Below are 27,919 nucleotides of genomic sequence, written 5' to 3'. Positions count from 1 at the left end.
AACATTTAAATTGCATCACTACACTTTGCCCTGAATGGATCAAAAAGAGCAGCTTGTCTGCTTCCTGTTTTACAACTTTAAATAGGCCATTCTTTCTTCATTCAGCACCTTTTCAGATACACAGAAAGAACAAATGCACAGGAAGATGGTTTAATCATTCAAAATGTATAGCATACTATACGAGCTACAGTTACCAGATAATGTTGAATCTACAAATCTTTGTACAAGCCCCACCTCCGTTCCAAGAAACAAAAACTTTCTGGAAATTGCATCATAACTTAGGCACTGTAAAAATGATACAAAAAAACAAGCTTGTATAAAAAGGTACTTTTAAACCCCACATTTTTGCATGCATATAAAAATTGGAAAGACAATCATTTGCATCATTTCATTGTGACATGTTCATGTCAATGCCAGTTCTGGACTTTTAGTTTCACTGGTGGTACTCTCACAGGCACGTACGCTACTGGATTTCAGCTCGACTGCAAATTGGTGAATACAAGAAACTGGCTGACGGACATGTGGTGGATCAGGAAATAACAAGCCGACACAATTCTGGTCGGTTTAAGTCTCAACACCAACATTCAAGTTACAGAACACCTTGGTCTGATCCATGGAGAGGTTTAGTGGTCAGAGTAGTGGTTTGTTTCCAGAGTTCATAAACAGAGCTTTGAACGGTGACCGTGTTTAGCTCTAGGGTGTTATTTACATATGAGTAAGGCTATCTGATGGAGGCAGCGATGACACTGTGCATGTTTTTGTCGTGCGACTACGACCTGCAGCTGGACCTGCAGTGGAGGAATACAATCACATGTCCTTGGTCAGAGCGGTCTTCTCAAAGAAACAGAGGGATGAGGGATTGAGAGGGGGAAATACCATAGGGATAGCACAGGGATACTACCAGAATACAATGCAGTCCTATGACTTATCCTCCCATCAAAGTTGATATGCACTGTCAGAGTGGACTAAACCAAGAGTCACACAATGTAGACAACCTACGATGATTCAAAGCCACTTGGTCTCTGTTCCGGAATGTGCTTCCTTTTGCAAATAGAGGGCAACAAGAGATACCATGGTAATTCAATACATGTACATTGTGAAAAAAACAAAACAAAACAAACAATAGTCACACCTCTAGATTTGGAAAAAAACAGTTTATCATCTCCTTTTCCAGCACTAAATACAACCATAGACTGGAAATAGTCTATATGGAAAAATGTTAAAATCTGCAGTTAGCCGACTAAATGTTGTGCTGTGATTGATCCATCCATGAGACATCAGGAAGTGGAACTAAGAAGTGAAGCCATCAGGCCCCAGCTGACAACATGAGTCATGCATTCCATACAACATGGGTTCCAGTGGTTACAGTTAAAAGATTTAAAACAATGTTGGAATTCATGTAAAATGACACCGGCCTTTTTTTTTTCTTTTCTTTTTTTAAACAGCATGTCATTTGGACATAACACATAAATCAAGGACTCCATTTCCGGATTTGTAAAGTCGTAGCTTATCGCAGTTTTATATTCAAAACATATATGACGGTGGTCTCCTTGATATCTCAATGATCCCAAACAGCCTTTATCGATTTAGTTCCTTTCTTTCTCTACATTTGACTGACAGAAGCAAGTCTGACATGGTGCCTGACCATCCTCCTGACACGTGACACATCCACCATCACGTAGGCCAGGATCCCAACAAAGAACATCCAAACCAAACAATTGGGACACATCCCCTGCCCTGGCCTCTAAACGGAGGTCTCGGACTGCAGCCTCATGACAAACTTGTGGCTCTTGGGGTCGATGAACTCCTCCCCCATACGCAGGAAGGGGAGAGGCGTCACCGTGACGACCAGGGAAAAATCGAGGCGTCGCAGGGAGAAGACGAGGCCCTGGCGCAGGGCGGAGGTCACCGGTTCCTCGCTCACCAGGGTCCACTGGCGCCCTCTGCCGTTCTCCCGCTGGTACTGCATGGTGGGGCCTGGGCTGAGGTAGCGCTCCAGGAAGGCCTGGTGAGCACAACAGGAGCGTTAGACAATCAACCTCAACCTTGCCTGTGAATACGGTTTGACTGAGTCCGCTTTTAGGATCATTGACCAATACATGTTTTGTAAAGCTATCTCGCTTTGAAGTCGCTTTGGATAAAAGCGTCTGCTAAATGTAAATGTTTTATTTGGACACTATAAACAAAGGCCATTGGGTTCTCAGCAGCCCAAAGTAGAAGTAGTCATTTGACAACAACAAATTACATTATTATACAATTCAGTATATTAAGCTGCTTCATTGAATGACTGGATGCATAAATATATCTTAGGTTACGGTTAACCTCTTTAGCTCCATGGCGATGACAACAAATAAATGTCAGGGCATATTTATTTCAGCCTCCATGTGACCAGTCAGGCTTAGAGAACACATGGTATGAGGCGTGTGTGTGTGTGTGTGTGTGTGTGTGTGTGAGAGACGTACCTTGGGGGTCATGTTGTGCGTGATGCAGAACTGCAGGTGAGTGAGGATGCTCTCCATGCTGTGGTAGGGCTGCTGGCGGGTGGTGCGCAAGTACTTCTGCATGGCCCGGGCCATGGGGGCGAAGATGGCCTGGGCTGCTTCCCGGGGGTCCATCACCTCCCGGGGGTGCTTGGGAGACGAGGCGCCCGGCTCGTCCTCCTGGAGGCGCTTGATGTGGGTGAAGGCCTCCTCCACCGCCACCACCAGCCTGGGAGGGGAAAGACATGGGCAAGACGGGGGCCTTCTGTTAAGGTGGTCGGCTCAGGGATCGGGTGTGTCTACGAGTGTTTGTAAATTGCTCTCTTGGGGTTGTCTAGAAGCGGTCTGGATGAATCGTGGTCGTCTATACGTGTATTTCTATAGTGTGGTACAATCCGGGCGATAGGACATCTATAATGTGGTTGGTTAGACATTGTCTTTACTTTTTTTTTTGAAAGCCCACTACATGTGAAAGCACCCCGTTTGTAAAAGCACTGCAGAAAGTCTATGTAAGTGAACAGGTTATATCCAAACAATCCTTATCTACAAACACAGGTTATATCCAAACACAGCTTATCTACAAACACAGGTGGATTGAGCGGCGGGGCGCTGCTGGCTGCGGGCGGGCCTCACCTGGCCTTGCGCTTGCGGACCCTGCGCTCCATCTCAGCCTCCTCGTAGTAGTACTCATTGTGGGAGTTGTCTCTCCTCCGGGCAGCTGCCGCTATCATGGCCCGGGACTGGCCGGTGGAGTTGTTGGTGCTGTTCTCTGGATCAAACAACCACAACGAGCAGTTAGTCGTGTGTAGGGGGGGGAGAGGATGGATGGGTAAGTGGAGGGCTAGGGTGGGTGGGTGGGAAGGAAGGAGGGAAAGGATGAAAGGTGTTGGGAAGGAAGAATGGATAGATGGATGGAAGGTGAAGAACGCGCGTACCGTCTAAGGAGTAGACCTTGAACCCAGACATCTTCTTGGAGAGGATGGACTTGGGCAGGTTGAGCAGAGCCGGGTTGTATACCGGGAAGTCGCTGTAGTACTGGTCCAGGACCCACACGGCCGCCCTCTGGATGCTGGAGAACACACGGTCACCGTCAGCATGGCTCGTCACCAACACGGCTCAGAACATGATACACGTTTGAACAGGGAATGCTTGGTCTGTTTTTTGGGGGCAGCCACACAGTGTCTGTCACACACACACACCTGAGGTGGCCCACGTTGTAGAAGCGGCTGGCCCCGTCGGTGGAGCGCACCACCTTGAGGCAGAAGGCGGGCTGCAGGTGGCGCACCTCCAGCAGCACCAGCGCCAGGTACTGGATGAAGAGCAGCGCGTCCACCAGCGACGCCGCGTACTCCACGATCCCCCGGTAGTCCCGCTCCCGGGGCTCCAGCACGCGCACGCCGTAGAACAGCCAGTAGGACGCCACGAACAGGAACACCAGCACCATGAGGAGGCAGCGAAAGACGAAGAAGCGCGGCAGGGTGGCGCGCGGCGGCCGCAGGAACAGCGCCCACGAGGAGATGAGGAGGACCAGCAGCTTGAAGGCCAGCGAGACGTAGAGGCCCTCGCAGGGCGTGCCACACGGGTCCAGGGCGTCCCGCCACAGCACCTGGGGGAGCACCAGGAAGGCCAGGGGCGTGAGGAGGGCAAACAGGCCCAGGCAGCCCCCCAGGACGGGGCCCACGAAGCGCTTGCACTCCAGCAGCGACGACTCGTCCAGCTCCTTGGAGAGGCGCGTCAGGTCCTCGTTGGAGACGCTGTGCTCGGAGGTGCCAGTGACCACGGTGGTGGTCTCCCCCCAGTTGTCGTCCTGGAGCCGGAGGGGGGGGGGGGGGGGGGGGGGGCAATAGACAGACAGAGGAGAGGAGGTGGAGGGAAGACAGTTAGACAGACGGAAAGGCATATCGTTGGCGAGTAGAGGAACTCAGGGGGTTTGTTTCCAGAGCTGGCGAGACGAGTTTACGCCCAGCGGGGGAAACGAGAGGACGGAACGGGGACAAAGGGACGGACTGCAGAGAGCCAGGCCTGGGAAGTCTCACCCTGTCGTCTCCGCGGGTGGACTCTGCGTCCAGGAGCGGCTCCCCGGGGGCCTGGATGGTGACCGACTTGTCCCCGCGGCTGCTGCCATCTCGGCTCTTGGAGCGGTGCCTGTCCCTCCGGTCCCTGGGGGAAGAGGGGGAGGGGCTGAGTTAGCATGTCCAGAAGCCTTTCACATCATACTCTATAGTTAGAATGAAGGCGTCTGTGGGATTTCAAATCTGGCATGTTCCATATGTATGGTGTTCTTTTCCATCAGTTGAGTCGTGTGTGTGTGTGTGTGTGTGTGAGAATGCTCCCCTACCTGTGCTTGCGGGAGCTGCGGGAGTGGGAGGACTTGTAGGAGTAGCCCGAGTACTGTGACTCGTTGTCCATGTCGCGGGCCGGTGCTGGGCAGGGTTTACGGGCCCTTCCTCCTCCTCCCCCCGAGCCTCGGTCGCCCCCGGCTCCGCCCAGCTGGCTTTTGCGCTCGGAGATGGACTTGGTGGAGAGGGCCAAGGGCAGTTTCAGCAGGTCAACCTTGCTCCTGAGGGAATCTATCTTGAAGGCTGGAGGAGGGCCGGGGGGAGAGCAGGGAGGAAAGGGAAGAGGTGGATGGAAGGAAAGATAGATCGGGACACTAGGCTAGAGAGAAAGGGGAGGGGGGGATGAGGGAGTGGAAGATAGAATTATGGGGAGACCGAGGGAGGGGATGTTGGACTGGCTGGGTGCTGGAGAAGAAGAAGAGAAGAGATGAAAAAGTCAAAAGATGAAAAAGACATGAAAAAGTCAAAAGTCATCCTGTTTTCTTGGAAAGGCTATAGATCAAGACAGTTAGAAACCACATAACTGCACTGGATCATAAGCTTGAGAGACTACTTTAGCCCACTAAGATAAAGCCTAGACATGATATTTGAAGAGATTACATGACATTTCACATCTGACTCCTATCCATAACAACATGCAGATTAGATCACCTTCTGCTAGCAGAGAAGTCCCACCCCAAACATCCCCAGCTAACACACCTGAGCCAAATGAGGGACAGCAGGGCCCATTATCCCACTGAGCCAAAGCCCTGACCATGCCCTGGGACCTAACGCAAGTTGCCAAGCATAAGCCAAGGTGACTCATCGTGCAGGCGTAGCAATACAAGGTCCGCTGAAACTCGACAGGTCTGACACAAAGCAGCCATATTGGATTACTGTGTTTTCACAAACTTGTTTGCCCTCTTCCTCCCTCTCCACATCTCACATTCCCACTTGGTCTCCCTTGGTCCCCAGGGTAACGAGGGCCTCTCCGCTGCCATAGCGATGAAAGAGGGTGTTCAGCTGAAGGGGATTGGAGGTTGACAGTTGCCATGGTGCCCTAACCTTACGCCACCCTATTCTGCTAAGAAACCAACTCTCCAAAAAAACACGAGTGCTGGGATGACGGATGCATGTTTGTCACAGGTTCAATTGACAAAAGGCGGGCCACCTACACTAATTGGAAGGCTTGATTGGTCGTGTAAGAGGGAAATTGGTGGGGTGGTGGAACACACGTTTCCATAAATTACAGGGGATTTGCCAACACCAAGCAACTAACTTACTCCATTAAAACACCATTCTATTCTCTCGTCCTTTCCCAGCTCTTCACACAAGTGTCGGTGTGTGTGCGTGTGTACGTTGACATGAGCTATGTCTAGGGAAGTAGTCTAAGTGCCCCCGTGTAAACTTCTGACCTTTTGTACCCACCAATAAACTCCCCAAGAGTCTTGAGCAACGTGCTGTACGCCGCTAGCCTCAATAACATGCAGATAAGGCACACACAAACACCCATTTCACTGAGCAAAGGCTACATAATGAAATAAAAACATGTAATGCGTGCCTTTCCATAAAAAGAACACTGGTAAGGGGAGGCGGGTAGCTGTTGGTTAGCTTCTCTTCAGATGTGTGACCTCATTATTCCTCTGAGGTGAGAGTTGGGGCTTTAGACTGAGAAGGATATGATGAACACCTGATCTATGAAGGTGTGGTCTGAGCATGAGATAGATAGGGTTTCCTATTCATCCACATGTCCCAGTTCACAATAAGGGCTGGAAGTAGCCTCACTTTAACCTGTTGTAAGTACAGAATGCATGTGTCATTATAGCCAAGCTACAGACCTTATGAAGTGGGGTGGGGGTAGAGCTCTTCTGCTAAATCTATCCCCGGTGCATGAAGTCTAACCAAGATGGCTGGATAGCACGGCCTGTTAGTGGATAGGGTTCCATTTGGAAGACGACGAGGGGAGCCTCAAATCCCAAAACGTATTAATCACAAACCCAAAACAAAACACATACAAGACATCGGAAGATGAAGGACCCCCCTAGAATCTCTGACAGGCTTGCTCTGGAAAAGTCCATTGATGCACTCCTTGTTGGGATGGTGTAGTCTGCAAACGTGACTAGTGTTGAGATGAATCACTAGGCTTGCACAGCCTCCTTCCACGACTTGGAAAGGAAAAAGGCTGCCTTCCAATATCCTCCTCTGTTTAGAATGAGATGTAAATGTCAAAGAAGCTGCTGTTGTAGTCTGGGGGGGCGTGGAGGGGGGGGGTTAAGAGAAGCGGGCCAGATGCAGTGTGTAAATGCAGGCTGGAACCAGAGAGACAGCCCCCCAGAGGCGGGGCTCAACTGACCGAGAGAGTAAACTAAACCATCATGCATGGCTCATTACCTTACTGTATCCCAGATGCCCTCTGGGAAGGCACTGGCAGGAAATGACACAAACCGTCTCTTGTCTTCATGTCAAACACTTGATCTTTTAATGAGGTTTTGTTTCGAGGAAACCTGGCCTCTACAGAACATTGTTCATAACACTCATGGAAACCAGGCTGGCCCAAGCCATTAGATAGCTGTTTCAAAGCTCATTGTTTCAGCTGCCCGTGTACTTCTGAACCAGGCCTACAGTGGAAATAGTTGGCTTTTTTTCCACCAGACATTTGAGGTGAAAAAGGCAACTGCACAAACAAACATGTGCATCCTGTGGCCCAGGCCTGTGCCTCACAAGCCTGGAATTAGAAGAGGAGCAATAGCAACACAGACAACTGTTTGTCAACTTCTGTGTCCATGTGCTGCCCAGAGTAGCAGGTGTGTGTACAACAGGGTGTGGCACAATCATAACAAGGGGCTACATGGTTTGTCCACCTTTTAGGAATTATATTAACTAACTGATTTACGTTTTCATTTTGAAAGATGACTGGGTTACATTTACCCAGGGCGAAGTATCTAAAACTAACACACCCAGAGAAAGTTAAACATTGGAAAGTTAAACATTGGATGAGATATGGTTATTTTATACAAAACGAGGGTTTCTTATATGAAATGGTACTGCAACCAGTCTTGCAGTCTCCTGAGAGTCAAGCCTTTCTGTGCGCTCAAGATAGCATGTTGAGCTTCTTGAATGGCTTACACTGTGATCGTTTTCCTGCATAACATAAGTCAATGACTCATGTTATTTGAAACATTTGTAACATATTACATTTCATCTGAAACATGTTAATATGCAACAAACCCGCTGTTTGTTGCAGTTCTTGCAGCTGAACTGATACATTTGCGAGATATAGATACTTGTATTGGCTACTTCAAATTGTGAAACCTCTATCCCTCATGGCATACATAGTCCAGTTGGGATGTGAACCTACACTAAGATCCATCAATAATTGAACAACTGCCCTAACATCACATGCCTGAATGAAAACAAGGAAATTAGTTTATGTACCAGTGAGCAAGCACAAAACATGCATAGCCTACACCAGGAGAACAGGTTAACATTAAAATGCGAGCAATACTGTATCAGTGTAGGCTTGTACAACAATAAAACAGCGCACAGCCACGACTTCGGAGCTCAATTAAATGAGTGACCATTACGTTTACCCTTTGTTAAGCTATCTCGCTTTCCTTTTCGAAAAAAGGGAGTGCGGATGCGCTGTGAATGAATACATACCCTTAATTTTCTAAATGGACTAATGCCCAAACAAAAATTCTGAGTCGAATTCCAATGTCAAGTCAATTTATATATTCCATACTGCTGTAAATGATAACCCTAAACCAAGTTCGCAATCTTGCTAGATAGCTACGTGGCCTCGGTGAAAATAACAATGGGCCCTATCAGGGGTCCTAGCCCAACTTCCCCTGTAACTGCGGCCGGGTGAAAACCGAGTGCGACCATATCGTCGTCTTCCCGACTTATTGTTTCGGGAAACACATGACCCTCGTGCTCAATTGGCCGTTTCTGGTTCTTCTTTGAAAAAATATGTTAAACGCATATTTAAATGTGCCCATCATATTTTGTTACCCTATTCCAATCCCAAAATACTACTCACTTAGTTCAGGATATCCATTCAGGTATTTTCTCACTTTCCACTTCTTTCCCTCAACCGTAACGCTATGAGCCCCGCCCCCAATTATACGCCCCTCCTCCACCCCTTGTGGGAAAGTCGATGGTAATGCTGCAAGAGTAGCCTTCTTCAGTATTTTTTCCCTCACATAAAAAATAAAACTGCCGATTCGTAAGCATTTAATTCGGTAAATAGCCATTTTGTACAAATAAAATATTACAGATTTTTACAGATGCTTATAGACATTTCCATGTCCACCCATAAATAGTTAAATTTCCTCAAATTGGGAAAAAAGCCCAAAAGAAGTATTATTAAATGTATTTAAACAATGAAAGTTTGGAAAAGAAGCCATGTTTATTTTGTTATCAAGGCAATAATCACACATATTTCCCAGTTGGTCAGAAATGATCATAAAACAAAATGTCATCAACACATAAACACTTCTGCCATGATGTACTCCAATTCTTTAAGGTAATAATATAATTATAAAAAGAAAATACTCTAAGGATCAAAAGTGGACAATACAGTGCATCTGTATATCCATATGCAATTTTGAATGTGTAGTGGTCATTTGGCTCAACCCCAAATCTACAAAGAAAATGTGTCAATCTCATAACAAAGGACATGATCATTATGCTACAGACAGAAGAGCTATTGCACATCCTACTGCAATCTCACATACACTCCAGCTCACACACACTCATTTGCTCACCTATCAAGACACACAACTTCAAACACACGTATACACACACACACAAATACATTTTCACCGGGTCAAACAGAACTTTGTGCCTACTCCCATTGTACAGTAAACAAAACATTCTTTGACAAACAAAAAGTAATATATGAACATCTTTCACACTGGTGGCCGGCAGGCTGACACCAGTGCAACCTGACCCTGATGACTCCAGATCCATTCCGGGCCAAGTCTAGTCCCATATTAAACCTTAACTGTGCGAGTCCATCGGCAAGAGTTTCCAAATAATCAGTTTTGCACTTGTGTACCCAATAGTATGTTTAAAAAATCGGTTTTCTTCAGTTGTTAGGTAGCGGTAGAGAGAGAGTAGGTTGCTGGCCACCGGGTTTGCAGGTGCCTGGAGGGGTTTGGGAGGAGCTAGGGGCGTGCATCAGTAGGTTGCGTTGCCGGGCTCCCGCGCCGAGCTGAACAGCACGTCTGCCTTGGAGCTGACGAAGTACGTCACCAGGAGAGAGGCAAGCAACACCGCCACTCCCACGCCCAGCGTCAGCATCTGGGAGGGTCGGCCGAGCGAGGTTAAAGAGAAGAGAGAGAAGGAAGGAGAAAGGTAGAGAGGGGGGAACCGGTATACTTTAACAATCCCCTCGTTAGTTCTGCCTTTTTCTCCCCCCCTCGTCTTTGGATGAAATCAACAACAACAAAAACTTCATTTTCGAAGTCAAACTGAAGTATAGGAAAACGTGGTTCTTCCTTACCTCCAGGTCGTGGCTCGCCACCAGGAATATGCGGGCTTTGATGAACTTCCAGCGGGACTCGGTCCACGTGGAGTACGCTGAGGAGGAGTACTCCCCCAGCTCAAAGGCCGGAGACAGGGCTCGGGCGAGGCGCACCGAGGAACGCACGCAGAAGCCCTCCCTCTCCGTGCCGTTGGGGGGCACCGTGCCCTGCACCCAGAGGTAGGAGTACAGCTGAGGGAGGGAGGGGGGACAGGAGAGAGAGGGGGGTAGGAGAGGAGGGGAGAAGGTCAGCCTCTCGAACTGTGATCTTATCCCTCCCTTCATCTACCTACACAGACAGTCAAACGAGAGCTGGCCGTCCCTGTGGTGTCGGGGTCTCCGTCAGGTCTCAGGTCCTTACGTGTTTGCTCTCGTTCTCCAGGTCGTCTGGTTTCTGGCAGGAAGTCTGGTTCAGGCTGGTGGCGTTCCCTGTCAGGTTGGCCAGGATGTACTGGACCAGACGGGTGGGGGTGTTGACTATGGAGCTTGCCGACATGGTGACTCCGACGTAGTACTCCGGTGGGCTGGGTTCTGAGAGACAGGTGGCAGTACACAAATCAGGGATACTTCCTTACTGACACACTGGTTGTAGATTGGGGGGGGGGGGGGGGGGGGGGGGAGTAAACCGGAAACAAGTGGGCTGTGTTTTCATGTGCTATTGGGCATTTTTCTAGTGGTAAAATGTGTCCTAAATGATCAAAACAGGATTGTATGGATTCATATAGGTCAGGCTGGGACCCAGAAATCCCTTACCAGGCTAACTATTCAAAGGGACCCTGGGAAGTGTGTTGCATCTACAGTAGTATATGAAGTGCCCAAGGGATGTTAGGATGCTGACGGGCTGTGTCTTGGGTAGTGACAGAGAGGGGATGACAGTAGTGACAGAGAGGGGATGACAGTAGTGACAGAGAGGGAATGACAGGAGTACTCACGCAGGAGAGACTTCAGCTCAGGAGCCAACAGAGCCTGGAACCAGCTGTTGTCAGACTTGACCAGGAAACCGTACAGCATCTGGGTGACCTGAGATGGAAAGAAATGTTGCCAGAAAGACACAAAGAAAGACAGAAAAATAGAAAGAGAGAGAGAAAGCAAGCAAAATGAGTGTGTGCAACAGTCTAGAAGATAGATAGACTAACAGGTCCGACCTCTTCCACAGGTAAACAGCAACCCGACCACATCCTCCAGCTGTGAATCATTACACCAAGTCCTGTGCAGAGCCACTGATAAGAACGTGCGACTTCTCGGCTTGACAGGCAATCACTGGAGCATGCGACACACTGGGCGCACTGCGCCACGAGCACTGAGGAGGAGCTTACCATCTTGGGGTCGGCGACGATGTTGTTGAGCTGCGCTGCGTCTCCGTCAGCCTGCAGGTAGAGAGCACGAGCTACCATGGTCGCCACCTCCGCCAGGGCCTGCAACACCGCAGCAGGGGACAAACCGTTGTGCGAAGGTTTGTGCGAAAAAAAACGATTCTCATCGTGTGACGGTCTTTTGGTTTAAACACGACACAGGAAACTGTGACTCATGTAGGTCTGTGAACAAGTACCGTATGCTTCACTCGAGTGTGCACGATTACGTTAGTAGTATGTGCTTTTCTAAAAATGTACCTTGGCAGTCTCGGTCTCATACTCTAGCTTTTCCTCTGGGGTCAGGCCTGCAGGGTAGGTCAGGTTGAGGTAGGCATCATTGTCATAGACACTCTCGTAATACCTGTTTAAAGCAAAATGCATCATTCAATTGTCGAGAAGCGCATAGCAATGAACATAATTAACATTCAACGGGCAGCTAGCATGACTGTGGACAGGTCAAGTTCCTCACTTGTTGTTGTAAGCCGATTGGTGGTCTGCCAGCACCACGCCTGGGATAGGCCGAGCTCGCAGGAAGCGCTGGAGGGAGGAGGGAGGGAGAGGCTGAGAGACAGTGGGCTCTGTCAATGAGAAGTTGAGCCCAGCGGCGGCTGTGCCCAGTTTGGTCACCATATCCATCACCTGAGTGGAGGAGTAGGACAAGACACGGTTAAGAAGGAGAAACGCAGAGAGAGCGGAGCCAGAGGAAAAAGGGGGTTTGTGGTGAAAGGGACACGTAGTGTGGTGGTGGGGCGGACTGGCCTCTGTGTTGACGCTGGCGTTGCTCCTGGACACTGGGTCAGAGTGGAGCCAAAGGTTGGAGCCACTGCGAACCCCCACCTACACACACACACACACATTGAGAAGCATATAAACTATTTAGTTAGATATTTCACGACTAAACGCTTTCTTTGTTTCCTGAACTACAATAGCACTGATCTAGTTTCCAGGGTATTATTCTAGCATGGTATTCTATACTGGAGGGGTTCTCTCACTAAAGGAGGAAGTACTAAGGATATTGAACACTAGAACTACTCATCATCACTAAGGAAGCACCTGCACACCGTATGTCTGTTTGACAGCCTAATAGAAAACTTAATAGTGGGTACTGGCTTACCTGCCCGACTTCCAGTATGGAGTGAATGTTGTCCAGGTCAATGACAAACTTGTTGTTCTCCATGTCGTATACCATTCGAGAGCTGCCGATGTAGTCAAAGGCTTCCTGAGAGAGAACAAGTATTTACCAACATGCCCCTATGAATGCGCTAAACACTCAAAGTCACTCAACATATTCAACTATCATAACATCGGAAATAGGTCAGAAACGAACAGGCATGACATGTATACTCATATGCTATTTGTGATGTGCAGCACACGCACCCACACATTACCTACATACACTGACACACACACACAACCTACATACACTGACACACAAACACAACACACACACATCACCTACATACACTGAAACACAAACAACACACACAACCTACATACACTGACACACAAACACAACACACACACATCACCTACATACACTGAAACACAAACAACACACACAACCTACATACACTGACACACAAACGCAACACACACACACCACCTACATACACTGACGCACACACAGGGAATCGAGGCCAACAGGACTAACCCCTTGGAAGAAGGCAAAGAGAATGTTCCGCGTGGGCGGGGCCACCACAGTGACCTCACGCAGGGCTTGGGCAGCCGCCAGCAGAGTGACAAACCCAGAGATGCTGCCCTCGGCTCCCGTGGCAACGTCCCAGAAGAATGACCTGCTGTCCAGCTAGCACAGGGACAGGTGGGAGGAGAGTGTGGCTGAGTTGAATGGCACCGTTGTCAATTGAGAGCAACTAACAGGAAAACATAAACACTGCACTCAAGGCAGAGATTCTTTGTAAGCATATACAAAGATGTAGCTCGTCTTGACTGTGAGCTCGCGAATCTACTTAGAATGGACATACTGCAGAGCAAAACCTAGTTGACTGGAGAGACCAATATGCCAGGGCAGGAGGAAACCCAGGGTGTGTCCACATCACAGAGGGAAATGTGACAGAGGACAAGAGGGTCACTTACCCTGGCCGCTGCCAGCACCACAGTCTCATTCTCCTTGTGGCCGTTGATGGAGTTGTTGTATGGCCGGAGGGTGCTCCACACATTATAGTCACCCAGGGGGTCGCACATCATCTCTGATGGAGATGGATGCAGAGAGAGAGAGAGAGAGAGAGAGGGACTGAGTGTAAATCAACGTAAATAAAAGAGAGACAGCAATAGAGTGTGAAACACGGACGTATGTCTCTTCGACGGCAGGCGCAGGTTGACATCCGTACCTGGGTTGATACTGAAGATGTCATTCCGCCTCATGCAGGTGGCGGTGTCGGTGACGGCATGCATGTGGGAGTAGAGCTGCATGGCGCACAGCGGGTACACCGGAGCGCTGTTGTTCTCCGGCCTGTTGTGCTGGAAGTAGCACTGCGGAGAGACAGAGAGAGAAAGAGAGAGAGAGATGAGGAAGCTTGTGGATTTAAAACACCCCCCCCCCAAAAAGAAAGCACTACCAAATTACAAACTAAACTTGTACTGGGACAGTTGGCATGTATGTATGGCAGGATGGATACTTGTGTGGACGCTGTTTTTTTCAATTTCCTGCAGTAAGTTCCTCAAACAGAATACAACTTGTCTAACGAGACTTTGTGACCTCTTGACTCTCACCTGCTTTATGACCTCTGTCTGGTTGTCTTCTTTCAGGGAGAAGATGGGGAAGTCAAACTCCTCGTAGGAGAGGCCGTTCCCCAATGGGTTCCACACCGTCGTGTTACAGTTCGCCAGGTCGGCACCATACTTCTCCGAGTACACACCTGTGTCGGGACAAATGTGCGGCCGTGAGGAACTAAAAGGTCACACAGCCAAGTAAGGCAACATCCTGTCGGGTCACACGTGGCTGTGTCCTCCTTCTGACTGGCAGGTGGTTGGGACTGAGGGCTCCACACACCTGTGTTCTCATTGGGGCAGGTTGTGTGTGGGGAGAAGCCCTGGGGTGGGCTCGCATTAGGGGTCACCACGGCCACGCCTGCGATCCTGCGTGATGCGTTCTTCATCTTCATCATGATAGACCTGCAGTGGGAAAGAAGGTCATTCTTCAGTTTGTGAGGGAACGCAGGTCATGCATGGCCGACCATGTGAACAGGTACGCCCATCCCCAAGATGAACAGTGGTCATGTTTATGTTTTGGAGCCACAATCTTGTGTGTGTTTACCTGGTGAAGAGTGGTGACTCCAATATTACCATATAGGGAGGATTCGGTCCTGAGCTCAAGGGCCAGTTCAGGTCTGCCTCAGATTCCAATACATGAAGCACCCCTACATCACCTGATAAAGAGGCTGAGATACGAACACAGAATGTCTGTTATTCTACTTCTTGTATTATCCCAGTATCGGCCCAAAAAGTACCGCGTGTGTATGTCACTCACACTGGCAGCCTATCTGATGTGTTGCGTTGAGCAGTCGCACGCACGGGACAGTGTTGTTAAGCTCCACATAGATCTTCTGCTCAACTGAATTACAGTTTACACCTGAAACATAACAGTGAGATAACAGTCAAATGTCGGATAAACAAAACGGATACTGATGTCGATGCATCCTGTCTTTTTGTTCGGGTCGGACGCTTTGTTTTTACTTTCAGGCTGACCCAAAAAGTGCAAGAACGCTTGATTGTTTGTTGCATATTTGATATTTGACATGCGCATTCGTCTAACAAACTGAAGCAGCCTGTACTGGTCAGAGGACTAAATCTGATATGAATCCCCCAACACAATCCCCCAGGCGTCGGCCAATCACGCGCGGTCACGCTGAAGTTGACTGTCTTGCGCTTGACTTGAAGGAAGCTGATATCACTGGTACAGAGAAGCAAACTAGTTCAGCTAGATATATGGCTAACGGTAACTCTAGTCTTTCTTTGGACAACAATGAGATCAGTCTCTATGCTACAATTCACATTATAAAACAGTGACTATCGTGATTGACTGGCCATGTAAATGACATTTCTTGAACTAACGCTTAAGACAACATAACGCCTGTAGCTATTAGCTAGCTAGCTGCGTTAGCTTAGCTGAGTTACAATGGAACAGAACAATGGATTGTGTGGGACACAAACATATTGAAAAAAATACTGAATTGGGTTGGCCTACAGCAAGTCAGACCAATGTAATAATAGAAAAAGTCAAAACCTACTTTTGTAAAGCCAACAAACTATTAACATTGTAACCCATTTCGGCGATCCCAAATCCATCTTCCTGGTTTGAGAAACGGGAAATACACAGGAAGTGTTTAAGTGAAAATAGTTCCGTGTTCCGCTTTCAGCCCAGTCCAACTTAAGGTTCCGCTACAGCATATTATGATGGCCTTTTCAAAAGGGCCTTGGGTTATGACACAATTTATTTTTATGAGGACTTTGCCATGTCACGTAGCCTAAATATGTTGCAGCGGCCAGTTGGTATCCAGGGGGTTGATGGGAGAAGCTAGGCGTTGGGGTCCACCGCTGGAACCAAATGGGAGGGGCTCGACTCATACTCAACGTGCATTTCCCTTTTGTGTGTGTGTGTGTACGTGTATGACAGTATTTCTCAACCCAATAAACACTAGTGTGTGAAGATTTAATGTGATGAATATTATGAGCCAGACGATCACTGTATAACTAATAAAAGATTACAGGAATTAAGTTACTAACTACAGTACAAAACCTATAATACTCCTGATATAAAATGAAAACAATGACATTAACAGTTCATTTGTATTTATTTTAATCTTTAACAGGTTACAGAGCAGCCCTGCTCATTTATCATTATTCATTTGATGGTGTATACAGGACAGAAAGATAGGTCAAGGGTTCTACTGACACCACGACTGCAACTTGCATGAGCACAGTAACGTCACTTAACAAGGAAACATTTCTGAAAGAGGGCAAGAATAAGCACAAGGCCAAACAGTTGGAAGTATGAAAACATGAAACATTAAGAAATAAAAATGTCCCATAGATATGAATCATATAGTATGTATAGTAATAGAATGGGGTGTGGGGGTGTTTCACACAATGGATTCTATGTTCTTCCCCCTTTGTCTCTAACGAAACTGCAGGGGGCTGACACGCAGACCGATCACATCTTTGCCGATCTCCGTCACCTAGAAAAAGAAAACGACAAATGTAATTTGCCAAAAGTCCCAATGATGGTAATTCATGTTATGAATTATTTGTAAGTAAGAATGTTTGAGGCAGAGCAATAGCACAGCGTGAAGTCGGTCTCGCCTGTTATTACAGTTTCTTATATACTATTTTTATAATTAGACCAATACGCTGTTCTTATTGGTCCAGAAAAGTTCTAAGAAGTCCGCAAACATTCGTTGGAATGTAATGCAACAAGCGGTTGCCTTGGAGATGTAGCGATTGACCTTGACAACATGGTGTTTGCTTCAGATTCGTTGTGTTTGATTTGGGATTTTCCCACGTATTGTTGTATTATATAAGAAACCAAATATGGACTTTGGACAGGTCTGCAAACGCTTTGTTGCTTCGATTTGTTAAAACGTTTGTCGACCGAGACCGTTTTAACAAATCTCTGCTTACAAAGGCGTTTGCAGACCTGTCGAAAAGTCCACATTTGCAGTATGACTACTCTTGTATTCCCATCGATAATAACGCTTGTCACAAAGCAACGTGATGCGTTCGTGCGTCTCCACCGACCTGTGTGACCCTGCAGACCTGTCCCTTGTATGTGGGGCAGTAGCAGGCTCCGGACAGGGGGCACTTCTCCACTGGTCGCCCGCGGTACAGGGGTGTGTAGGAGGCGGCGCACAGGTCAAAGGGATTATGGGGGTCGTAGTTCAGCTGATGGGCATCTGTGAGGGTCTTCTCGCAGGCAGACAAAATCTTGCGGGTCTAAAGGAGGAGATCGGGGTGAGAAGTTAGATATAGAAGAAATCTAATGAGACCTTTAAAAAATGTGGCACGCAAGCACACATACCTGCTGTGCCACTTCTGGTTTGGGCCCGAGCTCCAGCAAGCGGCGGGCAAAGCCGGCTGCTGTCTTGAAGTTCCGCAGTTTGAAGAACAGGTTGAGGGCTGTACGAAGGACTAGGACCATGTGGACTGGCTGGAGACTGCAGTGGGTGAAGTAAGCCGCCATCTGTAGAAAAAGAAAGGTCATTTTAAATGGAGATGACTAGGCAGAGGATAACAGAATGTGAGGAGTATAAGGGCATAAGCAAGGATATAGGGAGGGAGGGCAATGGCACAGGTGAGGAATTGACTGTTTTGAGGCACCTCGCACAGCCTCTTCTGCTGGTCCAATGTGTCTTTGGGCAACTTCTTCCTGTCGGTTTCCATGGTGAGGCCGACGATGTACTCTCTGCAGATGGTGATCAGCTGCTGAGCCTGGGAAACACGGTGAGCTTTTAGTCCAACCATCAACACTGTCAACGCACCATCTAACTTTCCATTACAGGGGTTCGAAAGTACAAAAACAAGAAAAGAAAAAAAAGTAATGATGGATCTCTCTCCGTCTTTCCTTTCCCCTCTTCCAGTGGGAACATGGGGGGGGGGGGATCGACGAAAAAACAGAACAAACGAGGCTGCCTCACCTCTGCGATCTCCTGCTTGTTGTCCACCACCAGCAGGGGCACAGAGAGCAGGATGGCACGGAAGCGCTCCACGGCGTCCTCGAAGCGGCCGGCCGTGGTGAGCTGGTAGCACTGCTGCAGGCGGGCGATGAGGTCGGCCAGGCGCAGGCCCACGGCGGGTAGGCCCTGCTTGGCGCCGCAGTCCTTCCAGTTCCTCTGGGGGTTGCCGCGGAGGCAGGGCAGCGAGGGCAGGCCCAGGTAGCAGGTGCGTCCGCGGGACAGGGTCTGCATGAACAGAGACTTGTAGGGCGCAAACTGGACCACGCCCACCTGGTCATGCAACAGCTGTGGAGGGAGGTAAAGAGAGTTCAGTTTGTGTGGGTCAGTTTGTGTGTCTATTACTGTATGTGTTTAGGAGTCTAAACACATACAGTAGAAGTGTATGTGTTCACATGTAAGCATATTAAAAATGTCATTGTTTACATTTATGGAAGTTCAAATGACAAATGATTACATATTTGTGTGTGTATGTGTGTGTTTGTCCTCACCCTCATTGCAGTTTCGAAGGAGCCGGCCAGTACATGGTCTACGGGCAGCTGGGAGTTGTTGCACCATATCTGGGTGGGGCTCATCCCCTTAGTGGGCGGGACAAAGAAACCGTCCTCAGCCCCGCTTCCTGCTCCGGCCGGCAACTCCTAGTGGGGGAGAGGCGAGGTCATGTGACTGACTGACAGATACTGTGTACATCAATGAGCAGAAAGATGGACATCCCATACACACACACACACACACACACACACACTCACTACTGACAAGACCAGGGTTAGGCAGCCCTGAGCCTGATAACAGCTGATGTTGAGTTTCTCACCAGCTCTGGGGGCAGGTCCAGATCCTCCTCCACCTCCCAGCCACCTCCCTCATCCTTCGCCACACCGTCATCACCTAGTCCCTCTGGGGCATCCATGAAGCCATCTGAGGTACAGAAAGGAGGGGCGAGAGAGAGAGAGAGCGAAAAAGACAGAGTGACATAGAAAATAAAAGGAGAGGGACATAAGAAATGTTAGGGATACACACATCATAAGTAAAAGTGTGGTAAAAAAATATCAAAAGAACAATGTTCCGTCGATGAGTTTGGTTGTTGTTGCTAGAGATGGGAAGCCTCCCTCACCTTCATCCAGCTGCAGCTCTGCATCCTCCCCCCAGCCCTCCTCCCCAGGGGCCTCCATGTCCATGTCTGCAGCCATCTGACCTGCCTTGCCTACACACACACACACACACACACACACACACACACACACACACACACACACACACACACACACACACACACACACACACACACACACACACACACACACACACACACACACACACACACACACACACACACACACACACACACACACACTATATCATCCCTATATCAAATACACACACAGAAGGCTGCATCGTCCTGGCCATCATTAAATCAAGTTTTTCTAATGCAGTGTCTGCAGAGAAATGACAGTCAAAGTCAATTTGACACCTTCCAAGAAACAAAAGGCCAATCCCAGTACCTGTGCTGTGGAACAGAGAGGGGGCAGAGTGTAGAAGGACTCACCCTTGGCTGCGATGGCTCCCTCGAAGAAGCCCTTGGACACAGTGAGCAGAGGCCAGTTGGTGTCCAGGGGGTTGATGGGAGGGGGGGGCTGCAGCAGCTGGGCCTTGGGGTCAACCTCTGGAAGCTGGGGGTTCAAATGGGAGGGGCTTGATTCTATTGAATATACTCAATGTACATTTCCCAGTTGCATGTGTGTGTGTGTGTGTGTATGACAGTATTTCTCAACCTAATAACCCCTAACCCAATTCTCAGATTTCCATGTGTGATTGTGAACCTATTTGTCAGATGAGTATGTGCCTTAATCATGACTTACTGTCTCCTTCTCAGGGTCAAAGGTCTCCTTCAGGGCCTCGGCCTCCTCGTCCATGCCGTGAGTAGCAGCCGTCAGGTAGGCCAGGGATTCTACACACACACACACACACACACAGACACACAATACAGCCACTGTTACAGGCAACCGTGGGAAATCTTCCACGTTAACTAAGGCGAGAGGGAGAGCCAGGCAGAGGGTGAGCTGGTAGGGAGGCTGTAAAAGGGGAGGTAGGGATGGATATGACAGAGTTATAAAGAGGTGGGAGGAGACGCGGGGAAGGAGGAACTCACTCTGTCCACAGTTCTTGAGGATGCGGACCCGCTCGCTGACGTCCCCGAGGTACAGGGCCCCCTGGTAGTGACCGCTCATGTCCTTCCTGATCTCCGCTACGCCGGACGGAAACACGAGAGGAGGTTAGCACACTGACACACTCGCGTACGTACACGACCAGCCCCAAACACACACCACACACACGTCTCCCAGTCTCACCAATCTTCATCATCTTGCGCAGCTTGGCCAGGTTGCCGGTGATGAGGTAGAGGAAGGTGAGCTTGTCGAAGTTCTTGGTCCTCTGATAGCACATCTCCACCACCTGGTGGTGCCCCTGGAGGAGGGCCGCCTCGCCCAGGCGCTCCCAGCAGCCGCGCTCGTCCAGGGCCTTCGCTGCCTCCAGCGCCACCTGCAGACACGGAGGATGTCTCGTTCACGTGTGTTCACTGGGTATTTTCTATTCCTACTACATTTAAAAGACTTGATTTTCAGACTGGGTAGGATCAACTAAGAACAGATATAGTGATAGTATATTCTATAGTAGGCCTTCAATCAAACTTGTTAATAGGCCTGCTGTCCTTACTGTTTATGGTAAGAGGATGTCCAAATAGTGGTGCCTTAAGGAATAGGGTTCCCTAACAGTTTTGGAAGGTGTGGCTCACCTCAATGTTGCCGCACTCCAGAGCCAGGCTGAAGCGGGTCTTCTCGTCCTTGACAAAGTGCAGCGCCACCTCGGGGTAGCCCTTCTTCTGCAGGTAGGCAATGATGGACTGGCCCACCAGCTTGGCATTACGTACCATGTGGAGCACCTGAGGAGGGCCGTGACAGGGCTCAGGTCAAGAGGCACTCTGCAGAACACCACACACATCCACAAAGCACCTTCCCTCTCTCTCCCCCCCCCCCTTCTCTCTCTCTCTCTCTCTCTATCTCTCTCTCATACACACACACCTCCTCGTATTTGCGGTTGACCAGGGCCAGTTTGAAGCGGTACTCCGTGGGGTCGATGGTGAGGACGCGTGGCCGGCACTCCCGGTCCAGACAGTACACGCTGTTCCCCCGCACCCTGGTCACGTAGATGGGCAGGTCTAGAGTCCTGATGATCCCATGGTCACTATGGGGGGAGAGGGGAGGGACGAAGTGAGGGAATCAGCGAGCGAGAGCGAGTGAACGAGAGACAAAGAGAGTTAAAACCACAGGGGTTGTGGTGTAAATTATACGATAATAAGACCCTATTCTTCCAACCAGTGTGAATTTTATAGACATTTTATGGAGTGTACAAACCGACGAGCACATCAACTTAATTCGATTGGTTCTGCATTCAGTGTAAAGAGCAGAGGGTATGTGGGAGGTGCGAGGCAGCTCTGTACCCGGAGGTGAGGGCGTATTTGATGTGGTTGGAGGTGGTGTAGATGAACACCCCACTCTCGTCCCAGGCCCCGCTCTTCACCCGGATGTTCTCGTGGATGTTGCACAGGCTCTCCAGCTTGCGGTTGCAGATCATGATGGCTGCGCAGGGGACAGAGGAGAAAACACGTTTGACCGAAGCAGAGCAACCCCATGTTTTGTCACGTTCGGCCTTTGAGATGCCGTGTGGAACTCAATTCAGGGGAGATGGAAACCCAATACGCCTTTAATTGAAATCAATACATTTAAGACAGACTATTTTTAGACCCTGCAGACACCCTGTCTACTCGATGAATAGGGTCGGTTACACTACGAGTGTGTGAACAAATATGGAAAGCTGCAAAGCAAGGGCATGTCGTAAGCCCCAGCCTTAAATGGGTCTGACTCCTACGAGCCACAGAGCTTTAGAGAAGCCCAGCCTTCGAAAGCAAAACACGGGGAGAAAACGTAAGCACAGCCAGAGGGATAATATGCTGATATAAATCAGTGTGTTTCTGGTGTGTGTGTGTGTGTGTGTGTAAGGTGCCTACCGTGTTTGGCCAGCAGGGCCACGTGGCTGGTGTCGGCGCTCCACACCACGTACTTGACCTTGGCGATCTTGACGGTGGCGAGCGAGCGCTTCTGCTGCACGTCGAAGAGCGTGACACCGTCGGCGTCCCTCAGCAGCAGGGAGCCCGTGCCGGCGTAGAAGATCTCCTCACAGCTGGGCACCTGCACCTTCTTCACAATCTCGTTCTTCAGGTTCTTGATGAGCAGCTGAACAGGGAGAGGGACATGGGGAGAGAGAGATACGAAATGGATGAAAATACTTTCGCCGGTTTGTGGGGAATCTTCACAACCTTTTTCTTGGGGTCGGCAGGCTCCGGCAAGCCTAGCGCTGCAGATCTTGGGGATCTCGGGAGACGCGCGGAATTTCAAAAACCAGGAGCCCTCACCGAGTGCATGCGGTCCAGGACGGCGAAGCGGTTCCTGGCCACCCAGACGGCCGTCAGACCAGACGACCTCTTCCCCTCCGGAGCTGTGGGGAGATACGGAGTTCAGCATGGGAGGAAGCATGACTAAGCGTAAGCACCTCATCGGGCTCAGTCAGGCTGTGATGGAGCCGGGGGGGGCTGTTACCGTCGGGGTTCTGGGAGTCGCTCTCTTTGGGGATGGAGTACAGGTCGTAGGTGCTGTTCTCCAGGTTGGTGGCTCTCTGGGAGACAGCAAAAAGTCCATGTTAGCAATGAGAAGCGGTGTGTGTGTGTGTGTTTCATAGAGGGAGTGCCACTCACCGTGCAGAGCAGGACTGCGTTCTCAGCAGGGTTGTAAGACATGCTGAACACTGGGAACTTGGACCCACTGGGAGAAATGACAGCATGACACAGTAAGTTACCATGTAATATGTGAAACAAACTCACTGAACGAACAAAGGGGACTGTTATGGTTATGGACCGGACACACACACACACACACACACACACACCTGCGCAGCTGCATGACGGCGGTGTCCTTGCTGCTGTTGAAGTCCAGCTGGCGCAGGAAGCGGTCCTTGACGTAGTAGAGCATGTTGCCGTAGACGGCGTAGGCCGGGCGCTCGCGCTCCAGCTTGAACACCAGCATGCCGCTGTCGTGACCTGGGGAGGACGAGGAGCCCACCGCTAACTCCCATCTGCTGCTAATGCTAACTGCTGCTAACGGCTAACTGCTGCTAAGGAACGATCGATGTACACTGACATGATGAGCTACCGCTGCAAAGATTATCGCGCAAGTAATGGGAATCTGTGTGTACACGTGTGCTCGAGTGTGTGGGGTTACCGGCGGCGAACAGGTTGAGGTTGGGGTGGGCCCCCAGCACCCAGAAGCGGTCGTGGTCCCTGCGGAAGGTCTGCACTCCCGTCCTCTTGGACATGTCCCACACGCGGATGCTCTTGTCCTCCGAGTTGGACAGGATGAGCTCCTGGCGCGGATGGAAGACGGCGCACGACACGTTGTTGTAGTGGCCGCGGCAGGTGTCCAGCTCCCACGCCTTGGACTCTGCAGCCGGGGTGGAGGGAGGAGGGAGATGAGGTGGGCTGTGGTTCTTCAGACAACAACTTGGCCTAGTATCTCATGGTTCATTAAAAAAAAATATATGAAAACTACGTCTCAACGGCGGGGGTGCTACTTCATTTCAAAAGGTGTCACTGACCGTTCATCCTCCAGATTTTGACCTGTCGGTCGTCGGCACCAGAGACGATGAGGGGCATGGTGGGATGGAAGGCCGCCCAGTTGACCCCGCGGTCGTGACCCTGGGGAGGGAGGGAGAAAGAAAGACACAAAAGTTTACAAGTCTCAGAGTTGCCACATCTTCAAGCCCCCCTTTCGGTCATCCTAACGCAGAACGCCGCGTCTTACCTCGAGGACGTGCTTGACGACGGCGTCGGACGCCCCAAACAGGTCGACGCCCGAGATGCCGCGCACCTCCGTCTCCACGGCGCCGGGGGACAAGTTCTTCTTCCTCAGACCTGGAACCAACATTCAGAGCACCGCACACAAGGGGAGATCCAGATACATGTTACACAGGGACATGACCGCGTGCAGGGGAGGAGGAGAGAGGACAGAACAGATACGTTAACACGTGTCACCTGAAATAGATGAAGGAGGAGGGAGGAAGGAAGGAAAAATGTGGCCTTTGTTCTTTGAAACTACAGAGAGACACTATCTGTTGGTCTGCTGAACACACACCAGAGAGAGAAACTCCAAAGTAACCTGTGTTCTCCGTGGCGCGGTTCAGACTCGAGGCTAGAGGCCATGATGACATGGACAGCCCACAGCATTGATTAGGAAATCCCCCAAACACGTGTACCGGAGACTCTTACAACAACTTCGAACTGGATTGCAGTTGTAAATCACGTAGCCCGAGACTAGGCCTTGAGTCGGAACACAGGCACACAACAACAGACGAGAACACAGGCTGCGTCAGAGCCCCCTTGCCCTCGCAAATCAGGCGGTGGACAGACAGTCCAACAGAATGAGGATGAGGCAGAATGCAACTAGGAACCCGTATGCAGGTGTGGATGTTTCCGGGAGGGGGGGGGGGCATGGGGGTGGACAGGCGGACATGGGTGGGGTGGAGGATTTAGGTGGTGCACTGGTTGGCGCGGTGGGGGCAGGGGTGGTGGCTGGGGTTGTAAAGATGTGCTCTGATAGGGGAGTTGGATGGTCTGGAGGGTGAGTACGTTGTTGGAGAGTCAGTCCATGCTTGGGTTAGAGATACTGCTGCACCTGTTTACATAGCTGAGCCATGCCAACGAGTTAGACTGACCTATTCCAATAACAGGATACTAAGGAATTGTACATTTTTTCTTTACCATTAGCAACAATTAACATGCTGGTCATGGGGGCAATGTCGGGGAACACCAATGAGCGAGAGGCTTGGCGATTGGTGAGTTTGTGATGAGCATATTGTTCAATGTTGAGTTAGTATTGGTCAGTTGGGAGTGGTTGATAACTGATATAAGAGTGGATCAGTGTAGTAGTCTCTTGTGCTGTCTGAAGCCTTCATGCAGTCTATGGTCTTATTGCAGTACACTCCTCATGCACACCAAAAGGTGTAAACTATGAGGGGGATTTCACACCTCCCAAGCAATGAGCCATGCACATATGAACGCAATGCAACGGTCTCTGGACCCACATGCTAATGGTGAGAGTTCGGTGGAGAAGAGAGCCTAGCAGATGCCATGGATTGAGCATGTGTGCATGTGTGGAAGGATGTGGAGACAGGATGTGAAAGTCTGTTAATTGGTTAAGGAAGAAAGAAAACAAAGAAACACCTTAGATTGACAAGACAGAGTTGATGTTAACATGCAAAAGCACAAAAATGCCTCTCCTTCTTTGAACCTAATATTGTCTATTGAACCCAATACCACTACAGCTGACCCAGGCTAGCAAGGCTAGGTGCCTTGGTGATCTCATCCTACCAACTCTCAGGTCACCTGTATATCTGAACTGAGGAGGAGAGGCATTTTTGCTAAAGGCCCACAGAGTCATCCTCTACATGGCAGAGGGGAGGGGCTTCAGGGCCAGGACCCTTGGCCATAGGTACTGTTCCTGCCCCTCCCTCTCCATACCACCTTGCCCCTCCCTCCCAGCACCCAAAAACACACACCAAACCTTCCCTCCCCTTCCCCTCGCCTCCCCGGCTATCCCCTCTCATCCCTCACCGGAGATATCCCACACGCGCACAGTCTGGTCAAGACTAGCAGACACCACCAGGTCCTCCGAGGGGTGGAACTGGGCACACATCACATAGTGGTTGTGGCCAGTCAGGACGCTGGATAGGGGAGAGAGAGAAACCAACTGCGTGAGAAAATCCATTCAGTGTGATATAAAAACAGTCAAGTAGAAAGGTATGTACAGTGTTTGAATTCATAATACTAATTGAATAATTGAAAGAGGGAGGGGCACAAGACTCCAGAGAGAGAGAGAGAGAAAGAGGGGAGGTCGACAGCACCGCCCCCAGGACAATTTAAACATGATCAAAACGTAAATTAAAAGGAAATATGCATCTTTGTAAGAAGCCTATTGGTCCTACCAGACGCAGGTCCTAGACTGCCAGTTCCAGATGCGGATGGTCTGGTCATCCGAGGCACTCAGAATCCAGGGATACTCCTGGAGAGAGAGAGAACTATTAGAGGTTCCATCCACATTCTATACAAAGTACAGTGAGGGTCAACTTGCACATGACATTTCAGCTCCAGGAGAGACCCTGGTATTGAAGTACTCATCTTTTAAAGTGTAAAAACTCACATGATGGAAGAAAGTGGTGCGGATGTAATCCAGGTGTCCAAGGAGAGTGAACAGACAACGCCGTAACTTGTAGTTCCATACCTTGGAAGATTTGTGTTGTTTTACATGGATCGTCTCGTAAATGTGTGCATCACACTAGTCATCCGCTGAACCTCATTATCTTCCAGTTTCATGGTATTTATTAAAGAACGTAAGATGCAAGCGTCTCACCTTAATTTTGTAGTCATCGCCTCCAGACACAAACAGAGGCTGCTGCTTGTGGAAGTCAATTCCTCTGACAGGGCCTTTATAATGCAAGCATAAAAGTTACACACATTAACAATAAATATAAACATCAATGCATATTCGTTTCAACTGTAAGTACTTGTCTATTACTTACCATCGTGCTCATCAAACTTGTCAATAAGGGTGCACATACGATAGTCCCATAACTGGATGACTCCATTGTGCAAACTTGCGAGGATCCAGGGCCTCTTTGGGTGGAAACTCAGTCCTATGTTACGGATGAAGACAGTTTACCTTACATGTGTCCCATTAAAGCTAATCCAGTATGAATAAATTACGTTCAAACTAATTCAATCTGCACTGAATTCAAGACAGCTAACTTTGCTGGCAAGCGATTTTTGATCAACGTACTGTAGTGTAGCTGGATTAGCTAACCCAGTTTAGCTAGTGCTAGTTGTGGTGCATTTCTTGTTTAGACAAAAATGTTAAACTGATTGCAGTCTTATCGCAGACTTTGACCACGGAAACATCCTGGAATTTTAACCGTAGTGTGTAATCACTTTAACAATGATGTTCGTTGTTTTGGCTAGCCGGGACGTCAGAGAAAGCTAGCTAACAAGCTACTACTGTACTGTATAGCTAAGGTAGGAGCGCTTGCTTACCTTTAACACGGGCCGACTTTGTTTCAAATTTGGTTAACATCTTGATTAGGTAATGCCCACTGTATCACTGAACAATAATTGTACTATTTGCGCAACTTAACATGTAAAAACAACAGTATGAACTCTTGGGAGCAGGTTAGCGTTATAACCCTCTGCCCATCCACCTAGCAAGCCACTTCTCCCGACAGCTTTTTCCTGACACGTCGACCTGTCTAGCTTCCGGTTTGGTCAATAAAGTTGATACAAACAGTCTGACGCAGAAAGCTCCACCGAGGCGCTTTTGATGAAGACTGAATTCTGGTTCAGCAGTTACTATCTTCTTTCCAAAAATTGCTGAAACGAACATATGCCGTAAACAAATATATAACT

At 49.3% G+C, this 27,919-nt stretch overlaps 3 protein-coding genes across 4 annotated transcripts; all 3 read right to left on the bottom strand.

Annotated features, from left to right (window-relative positions):
* Positions 1–136: 136 nt before the first annotated feature.
* LOC124472117 (vang-like protein 2) lies at positions 137–8,915 on the bottom strand. 2 transcript variants are annotated; one of them, XM_047026743.1, is made up of 8 exons: positions 8,838–8,915; positions 4,819–5,224; positions 4,517–4,640; positions 3,680–4,287; positions 3,416–3,549; positions 3,114–3,249; positions 2,463–2,709; positions 137–2,005 (listed from the first exon to the last, which is right to left on the bottom strand). In XM_047026743.1, exons 2-8 carry the CDS (start codon positions 4,887–4,889, stop codon positions 1,745–1,747), a joined length of 1,581 nt encoding a protein of 526 aa, XP_046882699.1. In that variant the 5' UTR covers positions 4,890–5,224; positions 8,838–8,915; the 3' UTR covers positions 137–1,744. The 2 variants fall into 2 exon arrangements, with proteins under 2 accessions (XP_046882699.1, XP_046882700.1); XM_047026744.1 differs by lacking the exon at positions 8,838–8,915 and adding an exon at positions 8,459–8,827.
* Positions 8,916–9,187: 272 nt separating this feature from the next.
* Positions 9,188–16,030, bottom strand: ncstn (nicastrin). Its single transcript, XM_047028275.1, has 17 exons — positions 15,925–16,030; positions 15,165–15,266; positions 14,952–15,075; positions 14,688–14,809; positions 14,408–14,553; positions 14,026–14,167; positions 13,772–13,884; positions 13,329–13,481; positions 12,792–12,896; positions 12,437–12,514; positions 12,147–12,316; positions 11,936–12,038; positions 11,642–11,740; positions 11,258–11,345; positions 10,687–10,856; positions 10,305–10,517; positions 9,188–10,102 (listed from the first exon to the last, which is right to left on the bottom strand). The coding sequence occupies exons 1-17, from the start codon at positions 15,980–15,982 to the stop codon at positions 9,980–9,982; spliced, it is 2,109 nt and encodes a 702-aa protein (XP_046884231.1). The 5' UTR covers positions 15,983–16,030; the 3' UTR covers positions 9,188–9,979.
* Positions 16,031–16,469: 439 nt separating this feature from the next.
* On the bottom strand, positions 16,470–27,769 carry copa (COPI coat complex subunit alpha). Its single transcript, XM_047027650.1, has 29 exons — positions 27,551–27,769; positions 27,043–27,156; positions 26,874–26,947; positions 26,664–26,744; positions 26,449–26,525; positions 26,078–26,187; positions 24,270–24,379; positions 24,064–24,163; positions 23,691–23,909; positions 23,359–23,509; positions 23,168–23,234; positions 23,013–23,088; positions 22,829–22,911; positions 22,424–22,649; positions 21,857–21,995; positions 21,438–21,600; positions 21,152–21,298; positions 20,709–20,898; positions 20,510–20,605; positions 20,220–20,308; positions 19,907–20,030; positions 19,475–19,564; positions 19,175–19,278; positions 18,855–19,001; positions 18,328–18,651; positions 18,011–18,121; positions 17,712–17,873; positions 17,432–17,626; positions 16,470–16,872 (listed from the first exon to the last, which is right to left on the bottom strand). Exons 1-29 carry the CDS (start codon positions 27,588–27,590, stop codon positions 16,813–16,815), a joined length of 3,669 nt encoding a protein of 1,222 aa, XP_046883606.1. The 5' UTR covers positions 27,591–27,769; the 3' UTR covers positions 16,470–16,812.
* Between the last annotated feature and the right edge of the window lie 150 nt (positions 27,770–27,919).

Source organism: Hypomesus transpacificus, chromosome 10, assembly GCF_021917145.1.
Source record: "Hypomesus transpacificus isolate Combined female chromosome 10, fHypTra1, whole genome shotgun sequence".
Classification (NCBI taxonomy): domain Eukaryota; kingdom Metazoa; phylum Chordata; class Actinopteri; order Osmeriformes; family Osmeridae; genus Hypomesus; species Hypomesus transpacificus.
The sequence above is the reverse complement of the archived record's forward strand: the minus strand, read 5'-3'. Positions and strand labels throughout refer to the sequence as shown.

What these genes read in the sequence shown, in the direction of transcription:
- copa (XM_047027650.1), bottom strand. Translation starts at nt 27,590, where the DNA reads ATGTTAACCAAATTTGAAACAAAGTCGGCCCGTGTTAAAG. An exon ending in CAAGTTTGATGAGCACGATG is followed by an intron (nt 26,948 to 27,042) that starts GTAAGTAATAGA and finishes TGCATTATAAAG; the next exon opens with GCCCTGTCAGAGGAATTGAC. An exon ending in ACAAGCAGGAGATCGCAGAG is followed by an intron (nt 18,122 to 18,327) that starts GTGAGGCAGCCT and finishes CGTGTTTCCCAG; the next exon opens with GCTCAGCAGCTGATCACCAT.
- ncstn (XM_047028275.1), bottom strand. Translation starts at nt 15,982, where the DNA reads ATGGATTTGGGATCGCCGAAATGGGTTACAATGTTAATAGTTTGTTGG. An exon ending in AGTTTGTTGGCTTTACAAAA is followed by an intron (nt 15,267 to 15,924) that starts GTAGGTTTTGAC and finishes GTTATGTTTCAG; the next exon opens with GTGTAAACTGTAATTCAGTT. An exon ending in ACATCAGATAGGCTGCCAGT is followed by an intron (nt 15,076 to 15,164) that starts GTGAGTGACATA and finishes TTCGTATCTCAG; the next exon opens with CCTCTTTATCAGGTGATGTA.
- LOC124472117 (XM_047026743.1), bottom strand. Translation starts at nt 4,889, where the DNA reads ATGGACAACGAGTCACAGTACTCGGGCTACTCCTACAAGTCCTCCCAC. An exon ending in TACAACGTGGGCCACCTCAG is followed by an intron (nt 3,550 to 3,679) that starts GTGTGTGTGTGT and finishes TGTGTTCTCCAG; the next exon opens with CATCCAGAGGGCGGCCGTGT. An exon ending in CAAGGTCTACTCCTTAGACG is followed by an intron (nt 3,250 to 3,415) that starts GTACGCGCGTTC and finishes TGTTTGATCCAG; the next exon opens with AGAACAGCACCAACAACTCC.